Genomic DNA, 27319 nt, shown 5'->3' on the forward strand with positions numbered 1-27319 from the left:
GAGGAAGATTTCCTCAGAGCCAATAAACCAGCCCGCTGACAGCCCCGGTCCTTTTACAAAGGAACAATTAAAACCAAGAGGAAAATGTTCCTTTTCTCATTTAAACAAAAGTTTCTGTACAGGGCTTGGGGTATCACAAAATCTGTGGTTGCTTCTTCCTGTACTACAACAAAAGCTACATTTAGTGTAAGTTCAATAAACGTGCTACCTTAATGAATGGCACAGAAGGATGGCATGAACTGAAAATACGGATTTCCCTTTTAACTACAAAAGTTATTACTGTCATATGTACAGACTCGGGCTAATATTGGATATTTGTCCTCTCCAGCTCTCCAACGGCACGAGACAGGCCATCTCTTTGCAAGAGTAACATAGAAATGGAGGGAGAAGAACAACCAGCAGGATATTCTATGCTGGTTTTTGTGCCACCCATTCATTTTCTCTACACTTTAAAAAGGACCATAACGCTTTTCTTAAACTACTTCAGTTTTACTTACCAATTGCCATGAAATTAAGATTCTCATGGACAGTGAGGCAGGATACAACCGTGGGCTTGTTACCTGGTATTGCTGGAAAAATTCGTGTGCAAAGAGGATTGCCACCATCTCGCTTCTCCAGGTTCCAGACCTTAACCTACAAACGATGATGATACGCTGGCATAAGCAAAACATGAGGTATTAGGAGGCCAAAACTTGGCATCAAATATAACAGTGCTCGCAGGGAGCAAGGCGCTTGAGGTGAGTCAAGCAAGACAACTGCAGTAGCCTTAAGAAAGACACACAATACAAAAGCTTTTTCCCCTCTTTGCCATTTAACTTACCAAGGGGTTAATGCCCTCTTCATCCTCACCCACAGAAACCAAGATACTGTGCTGCTTCAGCTGGTACAGATGTGTTACCCTTAGCTTGTAAGCTTGGAAACTACTCAGTTGAAGGGAGCGAGGCAGAAACCAGATCTGACCTTCCATATGTAGACAGCAGTTAAGGCACACAAAGGGGAAAAAATCCCAAACCCCACGACTCTGACTACACTAGAACCAAACCCTGAACGCTGGCTTCTCACCGACCTCTGCCAGGGCTGCAGCGAACACGCTCTGCAGAGCGGCCGCGAGCAGCACCTCACCCAGCGGCAACGCTCCGAACGGGCAAAGGACCCGGGCCAGACAGCGCCGGAGACCCGGCCGCGGCCCGGTCCCACCGCCCCCCGGGCCCGCCGCCGCGCAGGATATCCCCGAACACGAGGCTTCCCCTGCCCGAGTCACAGACTGCGATGCCCGGGGGCAGCGCGAAGGGTTTCCCTGCGGCCCCGTCCGGCCCCGGCGGCTCCTTCACCGTCTCTCTGTCGAAGAACACGAAGCGGCGCCACTGCAGGTAGGCGGCCATGTTGGCGGCGGACCGAACCCACCAGCGCCTCACGTGACCGTCTTCCCCGGCCCCTTCAGGTCACGAGGCAGAGGGCGTCGCACCGCGCATGCGCAGAGGGTTCTCGGCGGAGGCGGGCGGCCCCGGTGCAGCGCAGCGCAGCGCAGCCGAACGAGCCCTGCGCTTCCCTTGGGGCTGGCCTCTCACCCCGCCTCTGGCGGAGGGACACCGTAAATGAGGAGGTGAAACGCGCGCCTCCCACACACCCGCACCGGTCACGGCCCTGCGCCCCGAGTTTGGTTCCGGGCCCGTTTTAATTCCATTCCCTCTCCTCCCCTGACCCGCGGGGAAGAGGCGCTTTCTCAGCCGAGACCAGAAGTCACTGTGGCCAGAAAGCCCGTCCCGTCTCACACCCTCTGACCGGGGGAAGAGAAACTTACCCACGTTGACTCCTCGCCTTGAGGCTTCTCCACCAAGCCCGCTCCAAGCATCAACACGTATCAGCCTTCTGTACAAAGAGGTCACGCTTTTTGCTCAGTGCAGTTAAAAGAGAAGACGGGACCAAAACAAGAGTTCCAGGGAGCGTTTATTGAGTTTAATCAACAAAATCAGGATTTTACCATTCCTCATTTCCACACCGGGAACATGCGAAGCTCCCCCCGAGGCAGTGCTGCAGTTCACGTACAACCAGAAAGAACATCCTCAACAAAATCTGAGCTCCACTGGAGAGTTTGCCAATTACCAATTGAACAGAAAGCCAATTTTCCCCTCCCTCCCCTGAACATTTTCAAGGACAACTCCATAGTGTTTGCTGGTTAACAGTAAGAATTACCCAACCTCTTGACTAGGGACCGGTGGATTACAATATTCCACCTGAACTGCAAATAATTTCTTTGCTTCAAATAAAAGTTCCAGTTTCTTTCAATAAAGGGAACAGCGACTATTTTCTTCTCCTGACACCCCCTCCCTGTAATCATCGGTTAAAATACAGCAACGCTGTATCTTATTAAGCCCATCCCTCCCCCCCCACCACCCCTCCTTACCCTTCCCAAACTTGTCTACAACAAAATTTAACAATGCTTCCATGCAGGGACACTTTAGCAACACAACAGTGACCCAAGCACAAGCTGTCCGATAACCTGACAAAGCCTCACACTGAAGGTCACACGCACACTCTTTGGTCCAGAAACCTGGTTTACAACACAGATCAAGTGTGATCCACAAAATATGGACCCAAAGTTCACAGCAACCGGAAAACTCCCCACACGGACTGCTGCTGCCCAACCTTGACTATGGCGGCCACACTGTTGGAGTTCCTGGGAACAAAATGCACTTTGTCCTCAGCAAACAGCAGCTGCTCAGCCCCAGTGGCACTGCAGAGCCGAGCACTGGGAGAACCACCGGAATGGCAGCTTGGGGGACATGGCATGGCCCCTCCATGACCTTCTACAACAGCCATCTGCTCAGGTTAGTCCCCCGTTGATCAAACCCAACAAACCCAGACAGACAAGTGCGTTTTTGAAGAAGCATTTTTAAATCCTTGGAGCAGACACCTCCCCCCCATCCCAAGTAAAAATAAAGAACAAAACATCAGAATGAGATGATTTGATACCAACACATACACAACATGAACTCATGTTGAGCTTCCCTGTTCTTACCCATACCTAAAGTCACAGAGGACAAAGGAAAGATGCTCCCATCTCATTCTGGAAATTGAAACGTGTATTTGAGACACCCACCCCCCCGCCCCCCCCCCTTGGGACAAACCCTCTAGCAACTGCAGTGATCTCCTGACACTGCAAACAGAGAGCAGCCACCGCTTCTCCCCAGGAAGCTGCTGACGATGCGCATCATCCCCTGCATGGCTGCCTCACCCAGCGGCAAAGCTCCATTACAGCAGATTGACAGAGCAAGCGCTTGGCCTTCCGAGGGGAAAAGTGCAGAACCCATCAGATTCGCATCCACGTCAGCTTTGTGAGAGGAAATGTCTGACCTGGGGCTCATCGCTGTGGGCTCCACCTAACGCAGAGTGGTAAAGGCCGGTACGTGACCGGCAAAAACAGGAGCTTGCCTGCGAGTAAATCTCAGGAGGGCAAGCTTTAGCTCCTCACTTGTGGGCAGGGGGACAAAACAGTAACCAAAAACAAAAACCAAAAAAAAAAAAACCAACCCCTGATCCCCCCCCCAAAAAAAAAAAAACCAAAAAACAAACAAAAAAAAGAAGCTAGGATAATCCTAGCCCTTTGGAGCATCTTTCCATCCGCAAGACTGCATTTGTTAGAGATGGCCTACTAGCACCACAGATAGGCTGCTTCTTTCATGACCAGAAGCCACCTAAACACGGTGCCCCCGATAGTTTCGCTAAGTGCCAATCCTCACCGAGAGGCATTGAAGTTTAAAGTAATACTTTCAAAAGTTCTGTGCTTCCAGAGGGACCAGCAACGCATGGCACCAGGCTAACCTACCACAAATCCACAGAGCACACACGTCTGACTCGACATCGCTATCCTGTTCTTGTTACAAGTGCGTGCCCTGGCAAGATACACAATCTGTATTTACAGTTTTCATGTCTTCTTTTCACACTAAAACAATCCCTCTTCTGTCTCTCTGAAAAATCGTAAGCTGGCTGCAGTACAAGAGCGAGATTTTACTTTTGGTCAAAGTTACCACCCGCGAACTCCCACCCCCCACCCCCCCAAAAGCACCCCACAATTGTTTACATTTAGTACCTGCCAGTCAGATGTAAGCTGTGTGGCTCACAGAGTGCCTGTGACCAAGCTCTTGAGTTTGTACTCTAGTGCAGCATTTGCTACAATTACGGAGTCACTGCTGACAAAAGGAAGAAAAAAATCCCAAACACAAAGACCTTTGCATCTCGTAAAGCTGCTGTCAGGAGGCACCTGGCTTCTGCTTATGATCCTCCAGGACACAGGTGGCCACGTCCGCCTGGAGTGCCAAGCTACTTTCCTCCAAGTTAAAAAAGAAACAAAGGCCAAACAGAAGAACGCAGGACCATTACCTCCTGCCTCAGAGGTCAGTGAGCGTGGTACGAGCACAGCATCTGACATGGATAAATGACCAAGCAAAAGGAACTGCATTCATCCAGGTGCCTCCTGACAGCACTGGTGAACAGGCTAAAAGGGAATTTAAAAAGAGTACGGTTTCTGATTTGTCTCACTCCTTTTGCCTGTAGATCAGGCCAAACATCAAGCATGTTGGGAGGGGCACAATTTAAAGCAACACTACTCAACCCGAAAGCACTCGTCAGCAATATACAATGCAAAATGACAGACAGCGATGCGTGCCCAAACAGAGGAGATGGAAAGCAGCTTTCTGCAGCTTCTAACACTAACAGGGGTTTGCCCTTACCTGCTCACAAGTCTGCACAGAGGCCGCTCTGGGCAGAAAATGCACAATGCTGCAGGAAGTCATCAATCCCACAAAGCTCCAGAACTGTCAGTTTATGCATGTGTAAATTGGTTTTCTACAGTTTCTCTTAAACCCAAATCCATGCCTTACGCACATGCTGCACAGCAACGCTGACACTGCTGGATTTCCCTCATGCCACGGTGGAACACAGGTCACGGCCCCCTTCTGAGCTTGTCAAGTTCCAGAAGTTTCCAAGGGGGAAATCGAAGAGCATCTCCCAGCAGGCTGAGCTACAGACCGGGTGGCTTGGGAGCCCCACAGGTGATCTCTTCCATATGAGCGGTACAGGACAGCATTGCTGGCATCAGAGCAAACCCACCCGGACGCGGGACGCTTGTAGAGGCCTGCTCTTCATGGAGGTCAGAGCGCTTCTCCTTGTTTAGTGTTGCAGAAAACTGAGCCCCTCTCATCGATAAGCTGCTCCCATAATCAGTCTAATCCCTTTAACCCCAGCAACCTTCATCACAAAAGAAAAAGTTATATATGAACCCAAACAGAAAAAGAAAAAAAAAAAACATATTTACAAAGTTTGTACAATATACACATCTGATTTTCTATGGGACACACTGCACCAGAGGAAAGAGGGCCATGGCTCTGAAACAAGTCTACTTATCAAGTGCTGTTAACTACTAATGGAGACTCTTATGGAAACCAGTCTGTAGTGTTCTACTAGAGCACAGGGCTTTTTTTATGGCTCCTGCAAAGGATGACAGGCTACTCTTTCCCTCTGGAGCTATGATGCTGCACCTAATCAGCCCAGATTTTAAGTTGGTTTCGTTTTAAATACAGGTATTTACAGTGTGGGTGAACTGCAGATGCATATCAACTCCTCCAATTAAAGAAAAAAAATAAAATAAAGTTGAAGAAAAAAAAAAAAAAAGCAGTATTCCCAATACAATTCACCTCCCAGCCCTGGGCTTGAGTACTTGGGGAGGAGGAGAGGGGGAAGACAGGGGAACTTTGACCTGAAACCAAAAACGGCTGTTGATTCCTTGGGCTGTCATAAAGGTGATATTCTGAATGGTCTCATAGCATAAGGCACTTTGCACGAATAAGTAACAAGCTCTTTAGCTTAAAAACAGATGAGTAACCAGGGAGAAGTTGAAATGCACTCAGTCGACGGTTGAAGAATTTGAAATAGCTGACAAGCTCGTGTTCATCGCGGTTCTTCTCTTTCCAGGGTTTCTCTTCTTCCCTTGCTGCCCCTCCCACCCAAAGACAAAAGAATTTAAAACCAGCAGTTAGTGCAACTAATGTTCAATCAGCACACAGTGCAAACAAGTGGAAAACCAAAAAGACATTCCTCCTTTTATCTTCTTTCTTCCTTGCTGCCAAATTTAAAAATAAAAAAAGGCCGAGCTCTTTAGTCTTCATAGCTCCGAAACGAAAAGACGAAGAAAAACCCACAAAGAGAAGGGTATCCCCAAAGAAACGATGTGTCACAGATCTGGATCAAAGGGCTTCACCTTCTGGCTTGTGTAATCAAAGCCTGCAAAACCAAACCAAAAACACAACCACAACACCCACAGTTAAATCGAATCTATGCAAACCCAGACCCTAGGTAATGAATCACACCAACTATGTGGCAGCTCTGGAAACAGAAAGGACATTTGAACAGCTCAACCCCAACCACAGCTTTGCAGAAAAAGGTGCTGCTAATGCCCTACCATACCTATGGAGCACAGCTACCTTGCTGGCTTCCTATCCCTCAGGAAACAGCAAACAGCTCCCTGGCAAGGTCACAACATTCCCCTTAAGGGAGGAAGCCAGACAAGAGCCTTTTCCATGTTCATCACCTAGGTTTGGGAGGTTTTTTATTTACTTATGAAACTCAGAGAAAGCAAAGCAGAGGCTGCAAGTCAGCTTGGTGGGACCAGCTAGGGCTGTCCTGGACTGAGCTCACAGAAGAGATGCAGGGACACTTGCACGCTAGCTAGTGTTAGAACACTTCTACAACCACTTTTTGGTTTTGTCACCCAAAAGGAATTTCAGCAGCTTTTCGGGTTTCTCTAATTCACCATCTCCAAAAAGAGCACACAGAGCAATTTCCAACCCGAACTATACCGTATCTGGTCTTGCACTGTACAGCGTCTTAGCTAAAACCAGAGCAAACATCATCCTAAAGCTGTTTTGCTTGACTGTGATCCAGCGCAAATTTTCTTCTTGTCAAAGGACTGGCCGCGGCAGTTTTTCCTCGGACTATGCTCAGAAAGGGCACACTTGGGAGTCTCTGACACTGAAGCCTGATTTTCTTCTGAAGCTACGCAGACGACCTCGAGCGGCAGCAAAGCTGAACTACAGCTTTACTACCTATTCGAAAGTTCACTTGCCAAGAGTCCCATGAACCAAAGGATGCAGAAGATGCAGCACCTTTAGCCTGAGCCTGTGCCCTCTAACTGGTGAGGTGCTTCAGCATTTCTGCTGGAGCTCTGTTCCAAAACCTATTCATTTTTCTCTCCTCCCCTTTTTGAGGGCCACCTTCCTCTCTGCCCCTCACATGATTTCTCATTTCAGCTAAGCGATACAGAAGAAATCCTTAGGCTGCCAGTAGCCATCTTGGACTCTCCAAACACCATTTCCCCTGCCCCTTTCTCTCCCATTTTTGGTCTCCTTAGCATATGGCGAGCATTTCAATTCCAACAACTAAAAATCCCTCACCTTCCACTCCCAGCTTCAGCACATCCCCAGAATTCCTTGGACCAAGAGTCTCTTTCAAACCCTTGTTTTCACATTCAGACCCTCTTCAGCACATCGGTTTCCCCCTCCCCCTGCAGTAACATTGACACACCACCTCTTCTTTCATCCAACACAACTCCTCTAATCAAGAAGGCATTTACATACGCACATGCTTACTGTTTCTCATCTTCTACAGGTTCACTGTGGTATTCTGCCACATACAGGCTCTTGTCAATGTTGCTTGGTATGGGCTTAATTTCAGTTCCCAACTGCTCCTCAATACTTTTCAGGTTGAATCGATCATCATAGGTGATCAAGTTGATGGCCAGGCCAAGATGACCAAAGCGACCTTAACAAAACAACAGACAACTGAACTAAGTAACAGAAGGCCGACTGAAATAGTCTGTCTACTATGCAGTGACTAAAACTCAGCTCTCTGCTGATATAAATCGAGTCCAGACCCCACCACAGGTCTCTACAACTTTCATGTCAGATTTTGGTAAGGAGTTTTGTACTGTTATAAGAATACAAAAACCCAGGAAGTTCAAAATGCTCTGACAAAACCTCACTGATTACAAAAAAAAAAAGTCCTCCACTACTACATTATGCAGGTCCAGCCCTTCTTCAATAACAGAGCTCCTGAAAAAGCCTGAACTACTAAGTTCAAACACAGAGACCTCCTCTGTTCACTGCCTTCCTTAAGAATGTATTTTGCTAGTGTCCAGATATTGGAAACATACCTCGGAGAAACACTCGCAGAAGAAAACTACCCTTAAGCCACTACAGAAGCTTAAGTTTTCTGTACAGAATTCTCCCAAACTGCAAACAGGAGCACTAGTAAGTTAAAGCAAAATATGCCTTCCCCTCCAACCCCTTTAGGCTGGTTCAGGCTGGTCTCAAGACAAAAGCCTTTCATTTAATTATTTGTAAGGATAACCATCTGAGATGATACCCAAAATAAATTTGTCAGAGAAAAAAACAATGCTACCTAAAGTACTTCTCAGGAACAGTCATAAAACCCAGAAGCCAATTCAAGCCTAAGAAACATAACAGTCATCCGCAAAGCTGCACTCAAACGGTGTTTTTGTCTCACCTGATCTGCCAATACGATGGAGATAAGTCTCTGCCAGCTTTGGGAAATCAAAGTTTATCACCACATTCACAGCCTGGATATCAATACCTCGAGTAAACAGATCTGAGGAACAAGCCAGGTCATGAAGAAAGTTAAGTTTCAGTTAGATCAAATGCTGACAGCATTCAGGGTGGTGACATTAACAGTGATTAACAGTGGCTTGCACTGGTTTCCAGATGCAAGTTTCCCCGGTACCAAAGACACTTCACATACAATTCTGTTACAGATTTTTCTTGCTCTTGACCCCGTATAAACATGAAGAAGAATGACCAAAACACCAGATCTGCATATCTATGCCAAAAAAGTAATTAGCACAAAGCTTGTTTTTTCCACACCAGACTGCTTCTGAGCAGGTCATCTTATACACACATCTCCTCACACCACTGTGCCCTGCCAGTGTCACAACAGACTTGAGATCTGAACTACATCCTGACCCAGACAAGTGCAAGGATCAGGAGACACTGCCACGGCACTGCCCAAACAGGCTGGACAATAGAAAACTCTGATCATACACAGGCCATTCAAAACTATAAAACGTGTGAAAATACACAGCAAACATAACTAGTGCAGAAAATACCTACACAGTAAAATAATTCACTTGCAAGTTGTACCTTCAGGGTTTGTCAGAAAAGACAAAAAACTACAGGGCTAAAGGAGCGCTGCAGCCTGCTAAGCTCAGGCCTGACCAAGGGAAATTACCAAAACATCTTGTGTTGTTTTATGACAAATCAAGTGGCCTCTTATACCTGGGCTAATGGTTAATTTGTTTCCTATCACAACCTTTACAAACAGGAAAATACTTAGGAACTCTTACCAGTGCAAACAAGATTGCGGCACAATCCATTTCGGAAATCATGGAACACACGATTGCGGTGCTCCTGGAAATAAATACACATACACATATATAAATCAAGGATAAAACAAACAAAAAACCCACACCGTTACTTCCAGGTATATTCAAGTTACAAACACTGACCTTCAAGCTCATGAATGCCTCCCCCTTGTCACCATGAGTCTAGTTTACATTCAAAATTAAAACAATCACATGTGTCGCTTCAACCTTCTGACATCTTTTGAGTATGCTTACTGAAATGAAGGCTGTGTGGTCTGCCATGGCTCCCCATGCTGGCAAAAGCAAGGCAGAAACTACCATAACTGTGCCTTCCATCAATGGTCTATGCCTACAGGGGACTAACTAACCTGAGCCAACGCCATCTGACCAGCTACGCTCTGAATGCTCTGGGAAGAGGCTTGGGGCTGGGGAGGAGGGTGGTCTAAAACCAAATCAACACCAGATCAACATCTTTCAGTTTTCCAAGAACATGCAAATTCAAGGAGAGCACAAGACTCAGTTCAGCTGCGCAGTAAAGCCTGAGGTGGTGTGGAATAAACCGCTGGAGGCTTCATACTCACCTGCCTCATTTTAGCATGGATATAGAAGCAGGAATAGCCCAGCTGGGAGATCTTTTTGGCTAGCAATTCAACCCGTTGAGAAGAGTTGCAGAAAATGATCGACTGGTTAATCTGAAGCTGAACACATAAGTAACACGCTCAGTAAATGCAGCATTTTACTAACAAAAATAACCCAAAACAAGGGGGGTTGTAACTAGATGATCTTCAAGGTCCCTTCCAACCCAAACCATTCTGTGATTCTATGGTAAGATGTAAGTTTAAATTCCTCCCAGAAAGAAAGCAAAGCAGGCATGCTTCTGGTAATCCACACAGTCTCTATTTTGTACAAAGGTGCAGGACAAGAAGCTCTTGGTTTTAGCTTCAGTGAAATAGCACATTTTGACAAGGAAAATGTGTTGTTCAGCAGTCTTTTTAAGACCGTCACTCTCAGTTTTATTTGTGTTCCTGAAAGGCAAAATGCCTGGGTACATTTTCGACCCAGCCCTACCACCTACCCTGGAGAATAGCGTATTTAGGCAGTGTACTTTCTGACGTTCAGTTACATAGGCATAGTACTGGGTAACTCCCTTCAAGGTCAGCTCCTCCATCAGATTAATCTCATAGGGTTTCTGTAAATGGGAATTCTGAAAAAGAAAGATAAGAATAAAGTGGGCAGATCTGCATGCAAAACAATGGAAGTACTTCCTACCCTCTGGCACATTTAACTTCCTCCATGGCAAGAATGCACAACCTCACCACTCGCTCTTCATACATGTGAAACAGGGCGGGTAAGATTTCCTCAAGGAGTAGTTGTAAATGTACTTGCACTGATGCAACCAAGTGGGCTTGAACAGAGCACCCTCCAGAAGCAAATCAGTGCCCATGGAACTAACTGACATACCAAGTGGAAAACAACACCTCTTAGGCAAGAGCTGTGCGCACCTCACTCTCCCATTAATGCTACTGCGGGCCAAAAATTATTTTCAAGCTTCTGTCCTAGATTTATGCTAATTTAGATTAAAGCAGTGGAATTTGCATGCATTAAAAAAAAAACCCAAACAAGCAAGCACTGACAGCTATGCACCACTCATTCACACACTTCACATGCAGTGTCATCATCATCGTGCATATATGGCAGGATTTTCACTCACCATGAACTTCTGTACGCTCAAAGGGAAAGTGGCTGAGTAGAGCAAAATCTGTCTGTTTTTAGGTAGCGTGAGAATAATGTCTTCCATTATTTGAACAAAATCTTGAGACAGCAACTTATCTGCCTGTAACAACAGAAATAATAAAGAGTTAAGTTAAATCAACGGTGCGAGAATCCAGTCTTCTGGTAGTACCATACAGGGGAAAAAATAAAACAAACCAAAACACCTGGAGCCTTATGGTGGGCTCGTCCCTTTTGGAACACACACCGCTCCAAAAGACGTTTGCCTTAGCTGCTGGAGACGGGATTCATCAGTAAAAGAAGTCTACCCTCTCTTGGTTTTCAGCACTTGGCTTTAAATGCAATCAAATTCAGGAGAACTGAATGGCACCTCAACTGAAAAGTTATCTGGGTTCCTATCAGTCATCCAAGAGTTTTCACACAACTGTTTTCTCCATCACTCACTCAGAAGCCCATACACTACCAGATGTTCATGTATCAGTTTTCTACATGAGCACAGCTCACTCATTATAAACTGAAACCAAATGAAATGTGTTCCTTCCTTTCAGAATAGACCATTAATCTATTCTTCAGGGACAGCAAAGACAACAGGAAAGGCACATATTCCTGGGCTGTTTTAAAAGATTAATGTGAAGGAAAGTTCCGCCAAATGACCTTCTCAAAAATACTGAGAAATGGATGATCTATAACCTTACAGTGTCTCTAAGCAAAGTTTGATTTGTTGCTGTGCATAATGAGGAGACTCACTGAGACACATCATTGCTTTAACTCAGCATTAAAATCCCAAAACGTTTAACATGAGCAACTTGCCTCATCCAATACTATCATCTGGACATGCTCAACTTTTGCTACTCCTTTCTTGATGAGATCGAGAATTCTCCCAGGGGTAGCTATCACCACATGCACTGTAAGGTTAGAAGAGCAAAAAAAAAAAAAAAAACAAAAAACAAACAAAAAAAACAGTTAAGGCGACTGAAACAACATTTCTGGCATTCATGGCCATGTTTCATATGAACAGTTTGAGAGAATGATGGCATACAAACAGTGAACGAGAGGTAGTCTGTTCTGTAACAGGCAAACAATAACAACAAGCAGAAATTCCACTGCCACACTGTAAAAGCCATGAACAAACAGCAACTGAAGTGTAGTAAAAGTGCTCCAACCTGTATCATCAAGCCTCATTATGTCATCTCGCAGATTGGTTCCTCCCGTTGTTGCCATCACTTTGGCACCTCCCATGTGTTTGCTGACTTGGATACAGATTTGACTGACCTGCAGGGCTAGCTCACGGGTGGGAACAATCACCATTGCTGAAAGTTAAAAGCATCAGCGTGAGCTACTAGAAGACACTGTACCCAAAATGCTAATCCTCAGAGGAAGCGGAGACTTTACACAAGATAGACTGCAGTGCTTTAGGGAGGCCTGCTCTGGGTACCCTGAAGCAGACCTAGAAACTGTTCTCAACAAGGCAAATTCTGTGCAAGGGTTCTCCATCTCTCAATACTCCCTTCACATAAGTCCCCTGGCCAGCACACTGGCTTCTCACTCCAAATCCAATCCCCAGAGCAAGACTGTAAAGTCCAGAAGATGTCTTCCACTTCAAGCTTTTGAAAGCAACTGTGGCACTTTTAAAATTCCACCTCCCCTGCTCCCCTTTAACTTTCTTTGGAAGTACAAGCAGATAATCTGCACTCCTCGGTTTTGTTAACTTGTTTTAGGCTCAAGCCTGCTACGTAGTGACTGACACCACTACCTGGCTGCAGCTAAGTGAGATCCATCTCAACTGACCTTGTATATTGTCCTTCTTTAAGTCTAGCCGTTCAAGTAAAGGAATGAGGTAGGCTCCACTCTTGCCTGTTCCATTTTTCGCTCTAGCCAAGATATCCCTACCCGATAAAGCAATGGGGATGCTCTCCTCCTGAAAAGCAATGGGAGATAAATAGTGGGTAAGCAATGGTAAGACACAGTCACCAAACAGGCTGGCCAGATTTAACTGCACTCTCTAACAGTACTGCGTGAAATCTACTTCTCTAAAGCAAAAGACAGTCGCATCTCTAAGTCACCCAGTGCATGACTTAGTGGCCCTTGGGGGAGGGCAGGAATCTCTTAATGTCCAACTAAATCACTAAGTTCTACTGTTAACAACCCCAGTTCTCTCAAATCACAACAGGAGTATCCAACACTTAAGTGAGACTAAGAATTTCAAGACATTTATAAAAACTAAATGCTGCTTGTAAGTAGTCTTAAAACTTGTACTAGTCTCCTAACCTGAATAGGAGATGGTTTTTCCCAGCCCATTTCAAAAATTCCCATCAGCAACTCCCGTTTCAAACAGTAATCTTCAAACTCATTTCCTTTTGTGGAGGTCACGTCCTGGAAAAATCAAAAAAGCACTTCCGTAAGATTACGTCACACAGACTGGTCTGACTCAAGGAGAGACTGTGTATGCACGAAGACCACAAAGCTCATTCCGTTACTATACAGGAGCTGCCACTAATATGTGCAATATCATGCAGTGGAGAAGGAAACATTAACCTTCTTGTAACCAAATACAGTGCTGTGAACTGTCACCTTTTAGTCTGCCTTGCGAGGGACACTGACAACTGTCAGTTATGCTGTAACACCAATACAATAAGAAACCCTCAGCAAACTGTTTTCAAGCCTTCTGAGAGAAGTGTCTCTCCTAAGCAGCTGTAGAAGTTAATTTCTCATTGAAATGCAGTTCAGCACCTGCATTTCAATCTTTGCTTAAGACAAATATTTTGCCACCACAGCTTCTCCCAGATCTTTTATTTAGTATTTATGTAATTCAACCATCCTCACCGAAGTTTTGATTCTCAAATCCTTTGGAGGGAGTTTTAAAGTCTTCTTCCAGTCATCACCAGGTCTAGAGCAAAAATAAAATTAAACCAAGTTAAAAAGGAATCTGGTTTAATGATTTTATTTTGAAGCTTTACTTCCACAGAGGCAGCAATAAATGTGTCGTATTTTCACCTCCTAAAAACCGAAAGCGCCTACACACAGGAGCTCAAGCCTTCTCTGAGCTAAGCAGGATGCAACAGGCAGGAAACTGTAAACAGAGAAAATCAGCAGTCTGCCAAACGCCCAAAGAATTTGTGAAATCTCAATCCAGCCATGATTCAAGTCCCATTTTTAGGGCACTGAATCAATTCAGTCGAACACACATTTAAAACTGAGCACTGACTTAGTCATATGACAGAAACTGACTATAATAAATCCACATGAGAATATTTCATCATGTAAAAGACAAAAAAATTCTCTTGGGCACATCCAATCTTAACCTGTGAGTAATGAAAGAAGATGAAAAACCACCTTGGGGGAGAAAATTAAGTAAGTACACGCTCCACTTGTTGACCAACTGCTGGCAGCTTTTGCCCTCAATGAGATTTAGACACCCATCCTCTCTCGAAAGCCACTGTACAGAGAGGAGCAATCCCTTTTCTTCCCCAATCCCAGGAAGTCATGAGGGACTTCGGATGAGTTGAAGTAATCAATTTCATTAGAGGAACCCATTACAAATAAAAAATAAAAAAACAACAAAGGACAACAGGAAAACAAAACCAAACCAAACCGGGAAGGAGTCAGGCAAGCTACTGTCAGACTCCAAGTACTCCATTACGCTCTCTCTGACGACAGCTGGCATTTCCTTCACAAATCATCAAGTAACAAATTAAAAGTGAATGTTGTTCAGAGGAAACAAAAAAAGAAGACGTTACCGTACCATCCAAGTCTTTTACATCTCTCAGGATTTCCAACCAGCACCCTCAGTTTATTAGCACACTTCCAAAACCAGTTTGATGGCAGTAGGGTATCACAGTGGTACCATATTATCTCAGCTCAGGCTCTGATGAGTTAAAGCCAGAGCGTTGCACCGAGGAGAGCAAGCTCTACTATTTAAAATCAATGAAAAAAGATTACGTGCTTTAAGGAATTTCTCACTGCAAGAAAGAACTGCAACAAATGACAGCAAACACAACTGCACTGAGACTAGGGGGCATTTCCTTCTCAGTCTTCAGTTCAGTTCTTTCCCACTCCCCAATTCCCCTCTCATACCAGTCTCAATGAGCAAATAACACAGGATGCTACTGCTCAGTGGGCTATGTCTGACAAGCAGCTACACGTTTTGAAAGCAAAGCGTCACGTGCAACTTTCACAGTGAAGCCACAGCAGAGAAATACAGCTTCCTTTTCATAGTGCACACCATAGGACACTTCCAACCAACAAGGTTATAAAACAGTAGTAGCAAACTTTTTAACACAAGAACACAAGAACACTTCCCATACATGACTCTGAAACATGGCAGCCGATGGAAACACTTACTTAATAGTGGTGGTCATAATCTGCGCTTGCTGTTGAGTGCCATTATTGATTGTGTTGGCGTTTTTCAGCTGGTTCATCTGTTGCTGAGTTTGTGTGCCTCCACCTCCTGGGCCCCCACTGGGTTTTACAGGGCCTCTCAACTGCCCATTCTGACTGGATAGACCCATTATAACAGGGTTCTCTGTTCTGGCCGTGCTCATGTTTTTAAAGATGTCTTTTTAGACTTCAAAACTTTGAAAGTCAGTACAGAAACTGTAATAACAGTTTATTAGACTCTCCAAAACGAAGAGATAAATAAGTCTTGCTCAATATATGAGTCCTTTATTGCAATGCAGGCAAGCACCTGTAAGTCACTCAAAAGTAAAGTAGTAACTTGCTCTGATGCACTGTGGATCAACTTTTTTTAAAAAAAAAAAAAAAAAGCCCTCTAACAAAGTTGAGTTATATCAGAATTCACTTGGTTCAATCTGAAAGAGAAGCAGATGGTGACAATTAGTATCTGGGGGTTTAGCTACAGAAAGCACATCAGTTTACCTTTGTACTTTAAGAGTCACTTCTTCCCAGGCAGTAGCAGCAGCATCTGCTTTTCCATTTTCTCAGGAATAATTTCCAAGACACTTGTCAAAACTCTTTTTCCCCTTTCTGTAAAGCTGCAGCCACCACCTTCAGTCACCAAAGATGATGCTCTCAACAGCTGTACTTTCAGCAGCCTTTCCGTGAGTAGCTGCTTGAGAAACACTACCTGCACACACCACCACCACCACCACCACCCCCACCCCCCCGCCTCAACATAAGCATGAATCACATCAAGTGCTTTGCTGGTTCTTGAAATTCCCCCATTTCTGGGACACAGCAAAGCAGTCCTAAAGCTAAGCAACGTTATGCACAAGTGTGTGACAGGAAACAAGACCTCAACATCAAGTGAATATTCCCGTTAGAACTGATGAAAGCCTTAAGTAACTCTATTCACTCTTTTTGCTTCAAAAGAGAAATACAAATTATGCTTTTTTTTTAATTACAATAAAAACAAACAAGCACACAGATGAAAAAACACCCCACCAAAAGAGCTTCCTCTCCTCCAACCCAGAAAGTTAGTTCACCAGCTTTTAAACTGGGTACTGATTTAACACCATTCGAATAGTGAAACTAACCACCTCATCAAGCTGAGCTGAGAGTAGCTTCCTGTTTTGTTAAGTCTAAGTGACCGGGCCTGAACTGAAGCAGTGAGCAACATGCATTTACACCAGATACCTAGCTTCCTGCTTCTGTCCCCTGCATGACGTTACGTTACAGCTGGCAGTAACCACTCACACTGCTCTCAAAGATAACATCTGAACACAACTTTATGTCGCCTGGGTATTCAGGAGAAAGGTTAGCAAAAACGTAGAGACACCAGAAAGTCTGCACCTTCAACAGGATAGACCAGAGCTGAAAATACTCCTCACAACCATACAAAGCAGCCACGACATTGCTAGTCCAAAACCTTTAAAAGCAGAAGAAATTTGGCTTGCCTGTACAATCCCTCCTCACTACACGTCTGTATCTTGGGAAAACGCGAAGAAAAACCAGCAGACTACTGCTCCCTAAGTTCAGCGTTCACAAAAGCCACGCAGTTCCTCAGTGAATAAAACGCATGTTCAAGAGCATTTCAAAAGGGTGAAAAAGAATCTAGACTCTTTCCAGACGTCCCAGCTGTTTCTGAGCACATCAATTCCAGCTTCACGCAAAACTACGGTGTGCAGAACTAGGATTTTCCTGCCGGCTATTTTCCTGGCCGGAACCACTGTTTCGAGGCGTCTTTACGTTAAGTGTGTAAAAACAGGTCGAGTCACAAAAGCCACCGGAGCCGCCTAAAAGACCCGAATACCAAAGCCAATGAGTTCTCCGATACTGTAGGAGACGTACCCCCTCAGTCCCTGAAGCTCCCTCGCTCCTAACTACCCTTTAAAACGACACTGATTCAAGAAGAACGCACGGGCTCATGGAACGCGGCCAATCTTCCCGTTCCGGGACCAGAAGCGCCACCATTTCGCAAACCGACAGTCCGACGGCAAAAAGTCTCCACGCACACACAAACACACCGCCCCCCCGCCCCGACTCTCCTCTCCAGGCTCAGACCACGCAGGCAGGCGGGCGGGCGGGCAGCCGCCGCTCGCTCTTTCCCTTCCTCTGCCCGCAGCAGACCCCAGGCCTCGGCAGGACCAGGCCGGGCCGACCCCAGCACAAAGCGGCCGCGCAGCAAACCCGGCCGCAGGAGCCCCCGCGGTGTCCATTGTTTCCGGCAGCCCAGGCCGCACTGCGGCGCCGCACCCGCCGCGGCAGAGCGGCCCCCGTACCCTGCGGCGGGGCCGACGCCGCTCGAGAAACGCAGCTGCGCCACACCGGCACCTCCACCCGCAAACAATGGAGCGGCCCCCACCCGCCGCCCCGGCCGGCAGCGAGCGCCGCCGCGGCCCCGCCCTGCGCCCCGGCCCCCCGCCCAGGCCGCTCCCGCCGCGGCCCAGCCTGGCCGGCCGCCCGCAACCCGCTCGTAGCCCCTGGGCGCCGCCAGGCCCCACACAGGCCCCACCGCTCGACGGCAGGCCGCGGGGCTCGGCCGGGCGGCAGCGCTTCCCCCCAGCCCGCTCCCGCTGCCCCGCGCCCGCCCCGGCGCCCCGGCCCGTTCTCACCGCCACCAGCCGCGCTCCCCTCTCGCCCAGGTATAAAATCCTCTCGCTCCCCCTTGGTGCCTTGTTATGGCGACTCGACGCTCCAAGATGGCGGCTTCCTCCTTCCTCCCGTGCGCCCACCCCCTCCCGGCAGGGCAGGCTGGCCCCGCCCCGCACGCACGCACGCACTCACGCACGGCGCGCGTCCCCCGGCTACGTGCGCGCGCCCGCCGCGCCCCCTTTCGGGGCCCGTACCGAGTGGTACCGGAGAGCCCCGCCGGGACCGAGCCGTACCGGGGAACCCGAGTGCAGCGCGGGAGGAGCATGGAGGAGCGCCCCCCCCCCCCCCCCGCTGGGATCAGAGATAACGGAAACATTCCTGTTTCCGAAGAGCGGCCCGGAGAGGTGCCGTGGCTCTGGTGCCAGCCGTGTCTCGGTGACTACGTACACATGACATGAAAACGCGGACTGGGCCACGTGCAGATCGTGGCAGCTTAGAAATCGCCACTTCCTCTGTAGGGAGCCGTTATTTAACCGAGGACTTGACAAACTGAGGCACGGCAGGAACGGGATCTGATTAAACGCCAAGTGAAAATGCTGATAACCCCCCACCTGTTCCACGCAAACTTGTGTTAAAGCGTTTTTTTCCTGAAACGGGGACAAAAGGACCCCGAAACCTCCCTCTTTCCCCTCGCATGGACAGTTCTTTCCCAGGTTCCTCACATCTACAGCCAGCTTCAAGTTGTTCACCCCTGCCTTCGACAGCAAAACACAGTCCTGGGGCCATGAGAGGTCTGCAGGACGCTGTGGCTGCGACGTGCCACGCTGCTCCCTCCTCTGACAGCAGCAGCAGTTGTGGCCGTAAGGCCTGGTTGACCAGCCTAGCGTAATAATTCCACCTATTCCTGCCCAGTTCTCATGGGAAATAAGATTAGCACAGCCCTGGTCTTTACCTCCTTCTTTCCTTCTCTGCTGCAGGGACGCTGCCATGTCCTGAGCTGCTGTCCCCTGATGCAAAGGGATTGTCCCTGATGTGCAGCTCCCTTGTCAGCATCTCTCCCACCCAATGCATCCGTCCTCTTTCTTTTTAAAGAAGACCTATAGACATTCTGGGTTTTCCCTAGTACGGACCAAAGGAACGTAGATTCTTCAAACTGTGCTTTAAAAGTCAGCTTACAGCACTAGAAAAAAGATGCTAAAGCCAGATGCTAATCTTTACATCAATCAGGTCACTCTATGCCAGGAGCTCATTTGCCTTGCAAATACTCTATTGTTGCATGCCAGGTCCCTCCCTACAGGCTTAAATGATTAACTCCACCCAAAAAAAAAAGAACTTTTGCTGAAACTGCTGGAGGAGAGACGGATTCTGCCCCTGAAACCATGGGGCCTGTCAGCTACTCATCAGAGACCTATGACTTGGTGAGTCAGGCCTGGCTTTGCTTCATAACAGGGAGAGCAGGTAGAGCTGGGGTGGGCTGAAAGGCCTGTTTTCTGTCTGTGCGTCTTCCACCCCTCCTGTTGGCAGAGGGGGAACGATCTCTTAGGCCTCACAATCTCCCCTTGCATCCCTTAAGACCTGATCGATGAAGGCACTGCGAGCGATCATGCTGCTCTGGTGGACAGCTATGCCCAAGCAAACCCAGTGCGAGCTCTCTGCCCATGAAAACCCTGGATAGGTCCACACATGCTCCTACCGCTGCCTTCTTCACAAACAGGCTTATGTAGGCTCTGCTGAAAGGGGAATAGGCAGTATTTTCAAAAGAGGGGACTTTTAAAGAGGGGAAGATAAATTGCAAGTACTTCTTCTAATAGGGAGCGATGATACTGTGTATTCTGCCCTGTAGTTCTCTCCCCTGTGTCTGCAAGACAGCAGCTGCGCCTTTTAGACTATGTTGTGCTATCCAAGGGGAAGTCCACAGCCGTGCTATCACTAGCCTGGTTTTCAAATGCAGCAGCTCAGAGGTTATTTTGTAATAGAGTGGCTCTGCAGCAGACCTCAGGTTCCATTTAGTTTCTCTGAAGAAACAACAGTCAGGTGCCGCAGCAAGAACAGTTTTGTACCTTTTCTCAGACTTGCCATGCTCAGGAGTCTGTGACATGCGTTTCCCTGGAGCTTCCATAAGGCACCGTGGTGTTCCCAGAGGCTTTGCTCTTATCTGTGCATTTCCCTAGTTCAGTGCCCGGAGAGAAGATGAGCAAGAAGCTCTGTCAGTAACTTGTGCTGATGTGGGCAATTCCAGTTTTAAGGCTCTCAGAGTGCAGTGTGATTCTCCCGGCCATGGCATGGGCTGGAAGGGAATGACTCACATGGAAAATCCCTAATAGTGCACAAGCTGTTTCTTTTCTGCAGCCAAATGTTTTGATTGCTGGCAGTTGTGGGGAACTGAGAAAAGCAGCTGACACGCGGAGACTGGAATAACTCTGAGATGTGGGTTAGAGGGGAAAAGGGATCCCTGAACAAAGAGCATGCAGGAATAGGCTTCCCTGGCATGCACTTGACTGCTCAGCTACAAAGACACCACTTTATCACCCACCAAAAGTCTGGCTGCAGTTGTGTTGCAGGGGACTTGCATGAATGTTTCCCTACACACGCATGCTCCTAGAGATGGGAGACACAGGCAGAGTCCCTAGAACCTTGGCCTGGCACATTCGGTGCATCTCCTGCAGCCCTGGGTCCCTGCCCTTCCTGTCTCAGCCCAGACTCTGACTTTTCATCCTCTTTTCTTTGTCTTCAACTCATCTCTGTCCGCTCCCACCCACAGTCACTCATGTGCATCGCTGCTCAGAGATGCACGAGAGCACGCCTCAGGCGCAGCTCAGCACACGCTTCCCCTGCCCACAGCGAGTGGCTTACGGTAAGAACCCTACCTGCCTACTGCAGCAAGCAGATGGTGTCTTGATAGTGGCGCTTGGCCTCCACTCCTTCAGCTCCACAGGCAAAGCGATACTGGAAACTCTTCAACAGCCAAAGCCTTTAAACACTGTGCAGGCTGCCCACCCGCTGTCACCGAGGCCACTATGGCCACCAAAGCCAGCCATTTCCCATCATTTTACCCCTCTTTAAAGCTGGAACCCTCCAACCTCTCTCCAGTGAAGTTTCCCATTCCAACACATGTTCCTTTCGGGTGTTCAGCCTGGTCACCCATGTGTCCTGAGCAGCCTGGTTTGCTTGCTGGACCACACTGCAAAGGTTCTTGGGTTGCTTTTTGGTATTTTGGGGGCCAGAGTCAAGGATCTGGCCCTGGCCAACAAATCACATGTTTCTGAGTTGTTGCTAACTCCTGGCATGGGGTCTGAGTACAGACGAGGCAGCGAATGTTTGTTTGGGAGGGATTTCTATAGGCTTTTGTCTTTAGCAGCAATCTCCAATCTCCAAAATCATACCCTAAACCAGAAAACTTATTGTTCTCAGGGAATAAAAATGCTTCTCACCAAAGGCTTGCAGCTCACCGCTACAATCCGCAGACAGTCACGAGTGTTTGAGGTTTGGAGCAGTGTGACCTCTCTACCCAGGGCAGTTCCATGCAGAGGCGCCCAGCGTGTTGTCCATGAAGGTTGCCTAAGAAAGAAAACATGTAAATCCCTTTTCTTTAGCCAGGCACAGTGCGGGACCCAAGGCTGGTCATGGCCATTTGGGTAAGGGGTACACGGGGGAGCAAAGCCCCCAGTCAGCTCTACAGCTGTTTAAAGCAGGGCTGGGTTTAGAGCTGGGAACTCGGCGAGGGAAGGAGCAGCAGGTGCAAACAGTCACAGCTGGCAGTGAAAGGTATGAAAGCAGCAAGCGGAGGCTTCCGCTGTGGTTGACACTGGAGTCTCCACACTGGTCTCTAGAGAGCGTGGGGGTGAGCACATGGTGACTGCTGCCATGCTCTCCCCAGTTATCACTGGTTTCTCAGCTTGACACGAGCCTCCTGTGCTGCTCATCTGTGCTTGAGCCTTTTGCTCTTGTGAACATGCAGCTTCTGCTTGAGGCGCCCGAGGCCAGGCAGAGCACAGCCACCATCACTGGGTTGTCCTGCGTGTGGCTCCAGCTTCCCAGCATCTGGGACTTGCCCACAGCCCCAGCCTGAGGACAGCTCACTCACCTAGTGAGGAGCTGCCGCAGGTCAGGCATGAATCACATCTGCAGTGGCTCCATCACACTTTCCTCACTGGTGTCAGCCTCAGGGCCCAGTGGTGTTTTCAGGTTCCCTTTCCTGCCCTGACTACAATTAATTCAGAACCACAGGGTTCACTGGTAGAACCGATTTCTCTCTCCAGCATCCATCCCCATAGCTATGGCACTGGTGTGCCTCAGAGGCATTCGAACACATGCCCCACACCTTTCTCTGAGTGTGTGGGAAGTCATCTGAGCACCGCAGCTGCTCTCCCCACCTTGCCTTGCCCCAGGCAGCTCTGAGGTCTCTGAGGAATAGAAGCAGAAGGGGATGGGATCTGCGCACGTAACTGGGGTACAGATGTGCTGTGTGGTGAATCCCACCACCTTTCTACCTGGCAGCAGGCAGGATGGGGGGGGGGGGAACACGACATACTCAGGCTCACAAATGGGTAGGGGAGGGCTCTGTGCTGTGTAAGAAAGTAAAAGCCAGCAACCAGCAGGTAACGTGGTTGGTTACATGGTGAGAACCAGAAGATGAAACTGGTCATCTGTCTGGACAGCAGAACATGCCCAAATGCACCAGGTAAAGATTACAGGCTGAGCAGTGCTCACTGTTAAGAGGCTGGGACAACCCTCTTCATGAGCTGCTGCACCTCCTGGCACCAGAGGGGCTTCCCACATCACCACACTGCAGACAGGCAGCATGTCCTCCTGAGGCAGGCAGGCTGTGGGATGTGGGAATCCTCTGCTCCAGCCTGCTGGGTGCAGCAGAGGGACCGGGCTCTCGTGTGCAGAAACGCCCCTCCGTTAACCAGAGCCTCTCTGTTCCCCAGAGCCAGGTGGAGCTGAGCGGTTACTATGAAGCCGAGAACACCACCCCTTCTTTGGAGGGCTACTTCTGCTTCAACCCAGCCTCATCTGTGGTCGGCAACCAGAGAGACCCCTTCAGAAAGGTCTTCATGCCCCTCATCTACTTACTGATGTTTGTGCTGGGGACAGTGGGCAATGCCCTGGTCCTGGTCATTTTAGAGAGGTTCAAACGGTCTCGCACTACCACAGAAACCTTCCTGTTCCACCTCACCCTGGCCAACCTGGCACTGTTGCTCACCTTCCCCTTCAGTGTGGTGGAGAGCTTGGCTGGGTGGGTATTTGGGAAGTTCCTCTGCAAGATCCTCAGCGCTGTCCACAAGATCAATTTCTACTGCAGCAGCATGCTGCTTGGGTGCATCGCCGTGGACCGCTACCTGGCCATTGTCTACGCAATCCACACCTACCGCAAGCGCAGAGCCCGCTCCATCCACCTCACCTGTGCGGTTGTCTGGCTCTGCTCGCTGCTCTTGACCTTACCTGATCTCATCTTCATGGAAGTCTGGACGGATGACAGCAATCGCAGCATCTGCTATTTTCCAGAGGTTGGGATTGATGGCAACAACGCCTGGCTGGCAACCCGTTTCCTCTACCATGCTGTGGGCTTCTTCTTGCCCCTGCTGGTCATGTGTTACTGCTACGTGGCCATTGTCCGGGCTCTGTGTCAGTCCCAGCGCCTGCAGAGGCAGAAGGCTGTCCGTGTGGCCATCCTGGTCACGGGCGTCTTCCTGCTCTGCTGGAGCCCGTACCACATTGTCATTTTCCTGAACACGCTTACCAAGCTAGAAGCCTTCACCAAGAACTGCCTCCTGGAAGACCAGCTGGATATGGCCATCATGGTGACAGAGGCCATCGGGTTCACGCACTGCTGCCTAAACCCCATCCTCTATGCCTTCATTGGAGTCAAGTTCCGTAACGACTTCTTCCGGATCCTGCAGGAGCTTGGCTGCATAAGCCATGAGACCCTGCAGGAGATCCTGGAGGTGACGAGGAAGGGCAGCGGGATCGAGTCTGACAACACCACCTCTATCTCCGCTTTCTAGCTGGGAAGAGCTGCCTGCAGGGGCTTGCCTTCCCAGTGGCACGCGTGTGGCCTCAGTCCCAAGTTTCACAAGCGTCCCACCACTTTCTCCAGTCCTCAGGAAACCGAGGTCCAACAGCCACCCAACACCCAGATCCCACCAAACACTTTTACCTGGCTCCTCCTGGTTCTCACACCTCTAGAAATCCATCCAGTCGGTGAACACTCTGTCCAGTGGTCAGTCTGGCAGGGCCAGATGAACCCGAGTAGGCTGAACCTGACATTTTCACCTGTTCCTCACTGACTGCAGGCATCCTCTGCATGGAGCCAGGCACAAGGCTGGGGTACTAGAGGCAAGGAAAGAAATGCAGCCAAGTCCATGGACTGAGGACAAAAGCTCAGTGGGTGTCTACTTTGCTGGCTTGGGTTGGTAGAGACGTGCCCAAAGGAGGCAGCGGCCACCCACTGGCTACGGCAACTGGAACAAGACACTTGGGGGATGCAGAACTCCCTCCAATGGCACAGGTACACAGTGCTCTGCCATTCACCATTTAAGCAAAGTGGAAACAATGTCAGTTCTCTTGCAGCAGCAATTTTGTGCGAAACTCAGTTCTGAAGTTCAACCCACTAACAAAGGGCTCGGCTGCAGCCGAACTTCCCTGTACCCAAGGGCTCTGCTAAGAAGACCAGTCATTACGGAAGAGGTCATGTTACATCAGTCCAGCTCAGGCAGAGATCTCGTTCTCAACTTGTGACTCGAGGACAAAACTCACCAAGCGTAAGGCTTTTACACAAAGAGCCCTCCACCGCTTCCTGCAGCACTGCATCTTCAAAGCCAAAACCTGCAGCTAATGGTGACCGTAGTTACCCAAGCACGTATGCGCAGCAGCAGCAGCAGAGCAGCTCTCTGAAGCCTGCCCTTGCTGTCTAGGTCCACAGTCCTACCTGTGAGCAAACCCATTGCAGACACATTATAAACACCTCCCCAGCCCTGGTTCTGATGGGAACTGTGTTTCTACACAATAAAGTTACTGGCAAAATGAACAGCCACAGTGTCAAATTCTCCCAGTGTTCACGAGGTAACAAGGAAATCTGCAGGCAAAGTAAGAGTGAATGGGTTACACATCTATTCTTACTATAGGTTTTAGTACTGATGTCTTGGGAAACTTTTAGGAAGTTTTGAGGTAGGCTGTAACAAGCAGTTAAATAAAATACCCCCTTCTCATGTATAGTGCTTGTAAGCAGTTGTCTGTCATCATACCACTTTCACACGTGAAATGCACTAGAGAGCACTAAGTGGGTTGATGGCACCTTTGTGACATGCGTTGCTGTTTGCACATGAAGACCACAGAGCTCAACTTCCTCAGATTTCCCTTTACCAGCGCTGCAGACAGCTCTGCCGTGCTCGGAGTCAGTCCAGACCCTAGTTACTTCCTGCTTTACAGAGCCTCTCCCACTGAGTACAGCACCTCCTGCCACGGTGGAAAGCCACCCTCATGCCCGCTTTCGGCCCAGCCAGCCTGGGCAAGGCTTGGCTCAGAGCTGGCAGACCCTTCCTGAGGAGCAGAGAAAGCCCTGGTCCCCAGTGAAGCGACCCCAAGTAGGGGGAGACAAAGACCCCCACAACAGCACGCTGCTCCGCAGTTCCTGCGGGGCACCACGGCCTCCCAGGGGATGCAGCTGGGGTGCAGCAGCAGAGCATCCTGCTATGCACGCACCATGGTGGGCAGCAGAGCGTGCACCGGGGAGAGTATGAATGAGCGTGTACCTGGGAGTGCTGCAGAGAAGGGGCTCTCCCCGCGGCTCTGAAAGCCCCGGCCCTGCTGTGACATGCTGCAGGTGATGCTGGCTGAGCTCAGCTCTGCTCATCCGCTCCAGTGGCACAGACAATCCCACGGCCGCTGAAGATAGGCACAGGGTCAGGTTTTGAAATTTGTCTTTTTAATAAAAAGGCACCTATAAAACAGGTCAATACATTACAGGCAGCACAGATACCCAAAAACAAGCCTAAAAATTGTTTCAAATAAAAACCAGTAAGATGTCTTCACATATTGTATTTATATATTTATATTTATATATATATTTATATAATGGTACAAAATGACTGGGGAAGTTTCTCCATGGGATGACAGAGAACAGGTCAGTCACCATTACCTCAACGTGAAAGCTACTTCTGGGCGTGTGATTATCTGACATACTGAAAGATGCGGTTTCCCAGCAGTCACTTTTTTTGGAGCTGGAAAACGTGGCGAAATCATGGCTAAAACATGGGCAAACCTTTTACTGTGATTAGGTGGAGTCAGGACACAGAACTCAAGCCAAGAAGCCGAGCAATAAACTACAAGACACGAGACTAGACACAGCTCACGGCAGTGGGCAACCGGCTGGTGGCAAACCTGGCCTGGGTCTAACAAGGACTGGCTGTCAGTGAGCTTCTTGAGAAGCTCCTGCCATATTGCTGTTCACAGATGCGGCCGGGAGCGGCCATGGCGCAGAGGGGTGTTAGGCAGCACTTCTTCTCCCATCGGATGTTCAGCCAGCAACAGGGACGGTACAGACACGTGGAGATCTCAACCAGGCTAAAACAACAGTTGTCTACAAACAAAAAGCTTCCGTATAGAAAAAAGTATGGCTTCAAATTAACCGAGACTAGCTGGTGGATGATGAGCAAGGTTTGGGGCTGGCACTGCTATTGGGATGTTTACAAGAAAATACGGGCAGCCATCACCCCGAAGTGCAGCCAAGAGAAGCCACGGCCTTTCAGGCAAGTCAGGCTTAGAAAGAGCTGCATCTGCTAAAGCCACATCCTCCCATGTGAAACGCATGTTCTGAACGGATAGAGAATCCGACCAGCTATCACCCCAGGTCCAAAGCACACTTCGTTAGCCTGGGGTTTATTCCTCCACTCCAACTGCCACGGCAGGGATGAGCACCTCCCAGGATTGTTCCCATTTTGCCATCTCTGAAAAGGCTGTGCGCTCACACTGTATACAATAAAACCACACCAAGCTGGAGACCAGAGCGAAAGCCTTCCTCAAATCCACTGCTTGCTACAAAACACCCAAGACTTCAAGGTATTCCTAACTGGACTTTGTGGCTCCATTGTTTCACAGATCAGATCAAGACAGCCTCCAGCCCTCCTCAACAGCTTGTAACGTGATAAAAGGCCTGCCATTTGCTTG

At 48.6% G+C, this 27319-nt stretch overlaps 2 protein-coding genes across 3 annotated transcripts; one reads left to right on the forward strand and one right to left on the reverse strand.

Annotated features, from left to right (window-relative positions):
* Nucleotides 1–1929: 1929 nt before the first annotated feature.
* Nucleotides 1930–18326, reverse strand: DDX6 (DEAD-box helicase 6). Of its 2 annotated transcripts, none has more exons than XM_062608506.1 (14): nucleotides 18172–18326; nucleotides 15503–15969; nucleotides 13985–14048; nucleotides 13430–13534; nucleotides 12950–13079; nucleotides 12325–12471; nucleotides 11968–12066; nucleotides 11142–11260; nucleotides 10506–10634; nucleotides 10012–10128; nucleotides 9413–9476; nucleotides 8560–8661; nucleotides 7636–7815; nucleotides 1930–6279 (listed from the first exon to the last, which is right to left on the reverse strand). In XM_062608506.1, the coding sequence occupies exons 2-13, from the start codon at nucleotides 15700–15702 to the stop codon at nucleotides 7640–7642; spliced, it is 1452 nt and encodes a 483-aa protein (XP_062464490.1). In that variant the 5' UTR covers nucleotides 15703–15969; nucleotides 18172–18326; the 3' UTR covers nucleotides 1930–6279; nucleotides 7636–7639. The 2 variants fall into 2 exon arrangements, with proteins under 2 accessions (XP_062464490.1, XP_062464492.1); XM_062608508.1 differs by lacking the exon at nucleotides 18172–18326 and adding an exon at nucleotides 17747–17884.
* Nucleotides 18327–18946: 620 nt separating this feature from the next.
* CXCR5 (C-X-C motif chemokine receptor 5) lies at nucleotides 18947–25366 on the forward strand. Its single transcript, XM_062608511.1, has 2 exons — nucleotides 18947–19569; nucleotides 23083–25366. The coding sequence occupies exons 1-2, from the start codon at nucleotides 19531–19533 to the stop codon at nucleotides 24157–24159; spliced, it is 1116 nt and encodes a 371-aa protein (XP_062464495.1). The 5' UTR covers nucleotides 18947–19530; the 3' UTR covers nucleotides 24160–25366.
* The last annotated feature ends 1953 nt before the right edge of the window (nucleotides 25367–27319 follow it).

The sequence above is a fragment of the Pezoporus occidentalis genome, unplaced genomic scaffold (assembly GCF_034315485.1).
Source record: "Pezoporus occidentalis ecotype Australia unplaced genomic scaffold, CSIRO_AGI_Poc_V1 ctg130, whole genome shotgun sequence".
In the NCBI taxonomy this organism is placed as follows: Eukaryota; Metazoa; Chordata; class Aves; order Psittaciformes; family Psittacidae; genus Pezoporus; species Pezoporus occidentalis.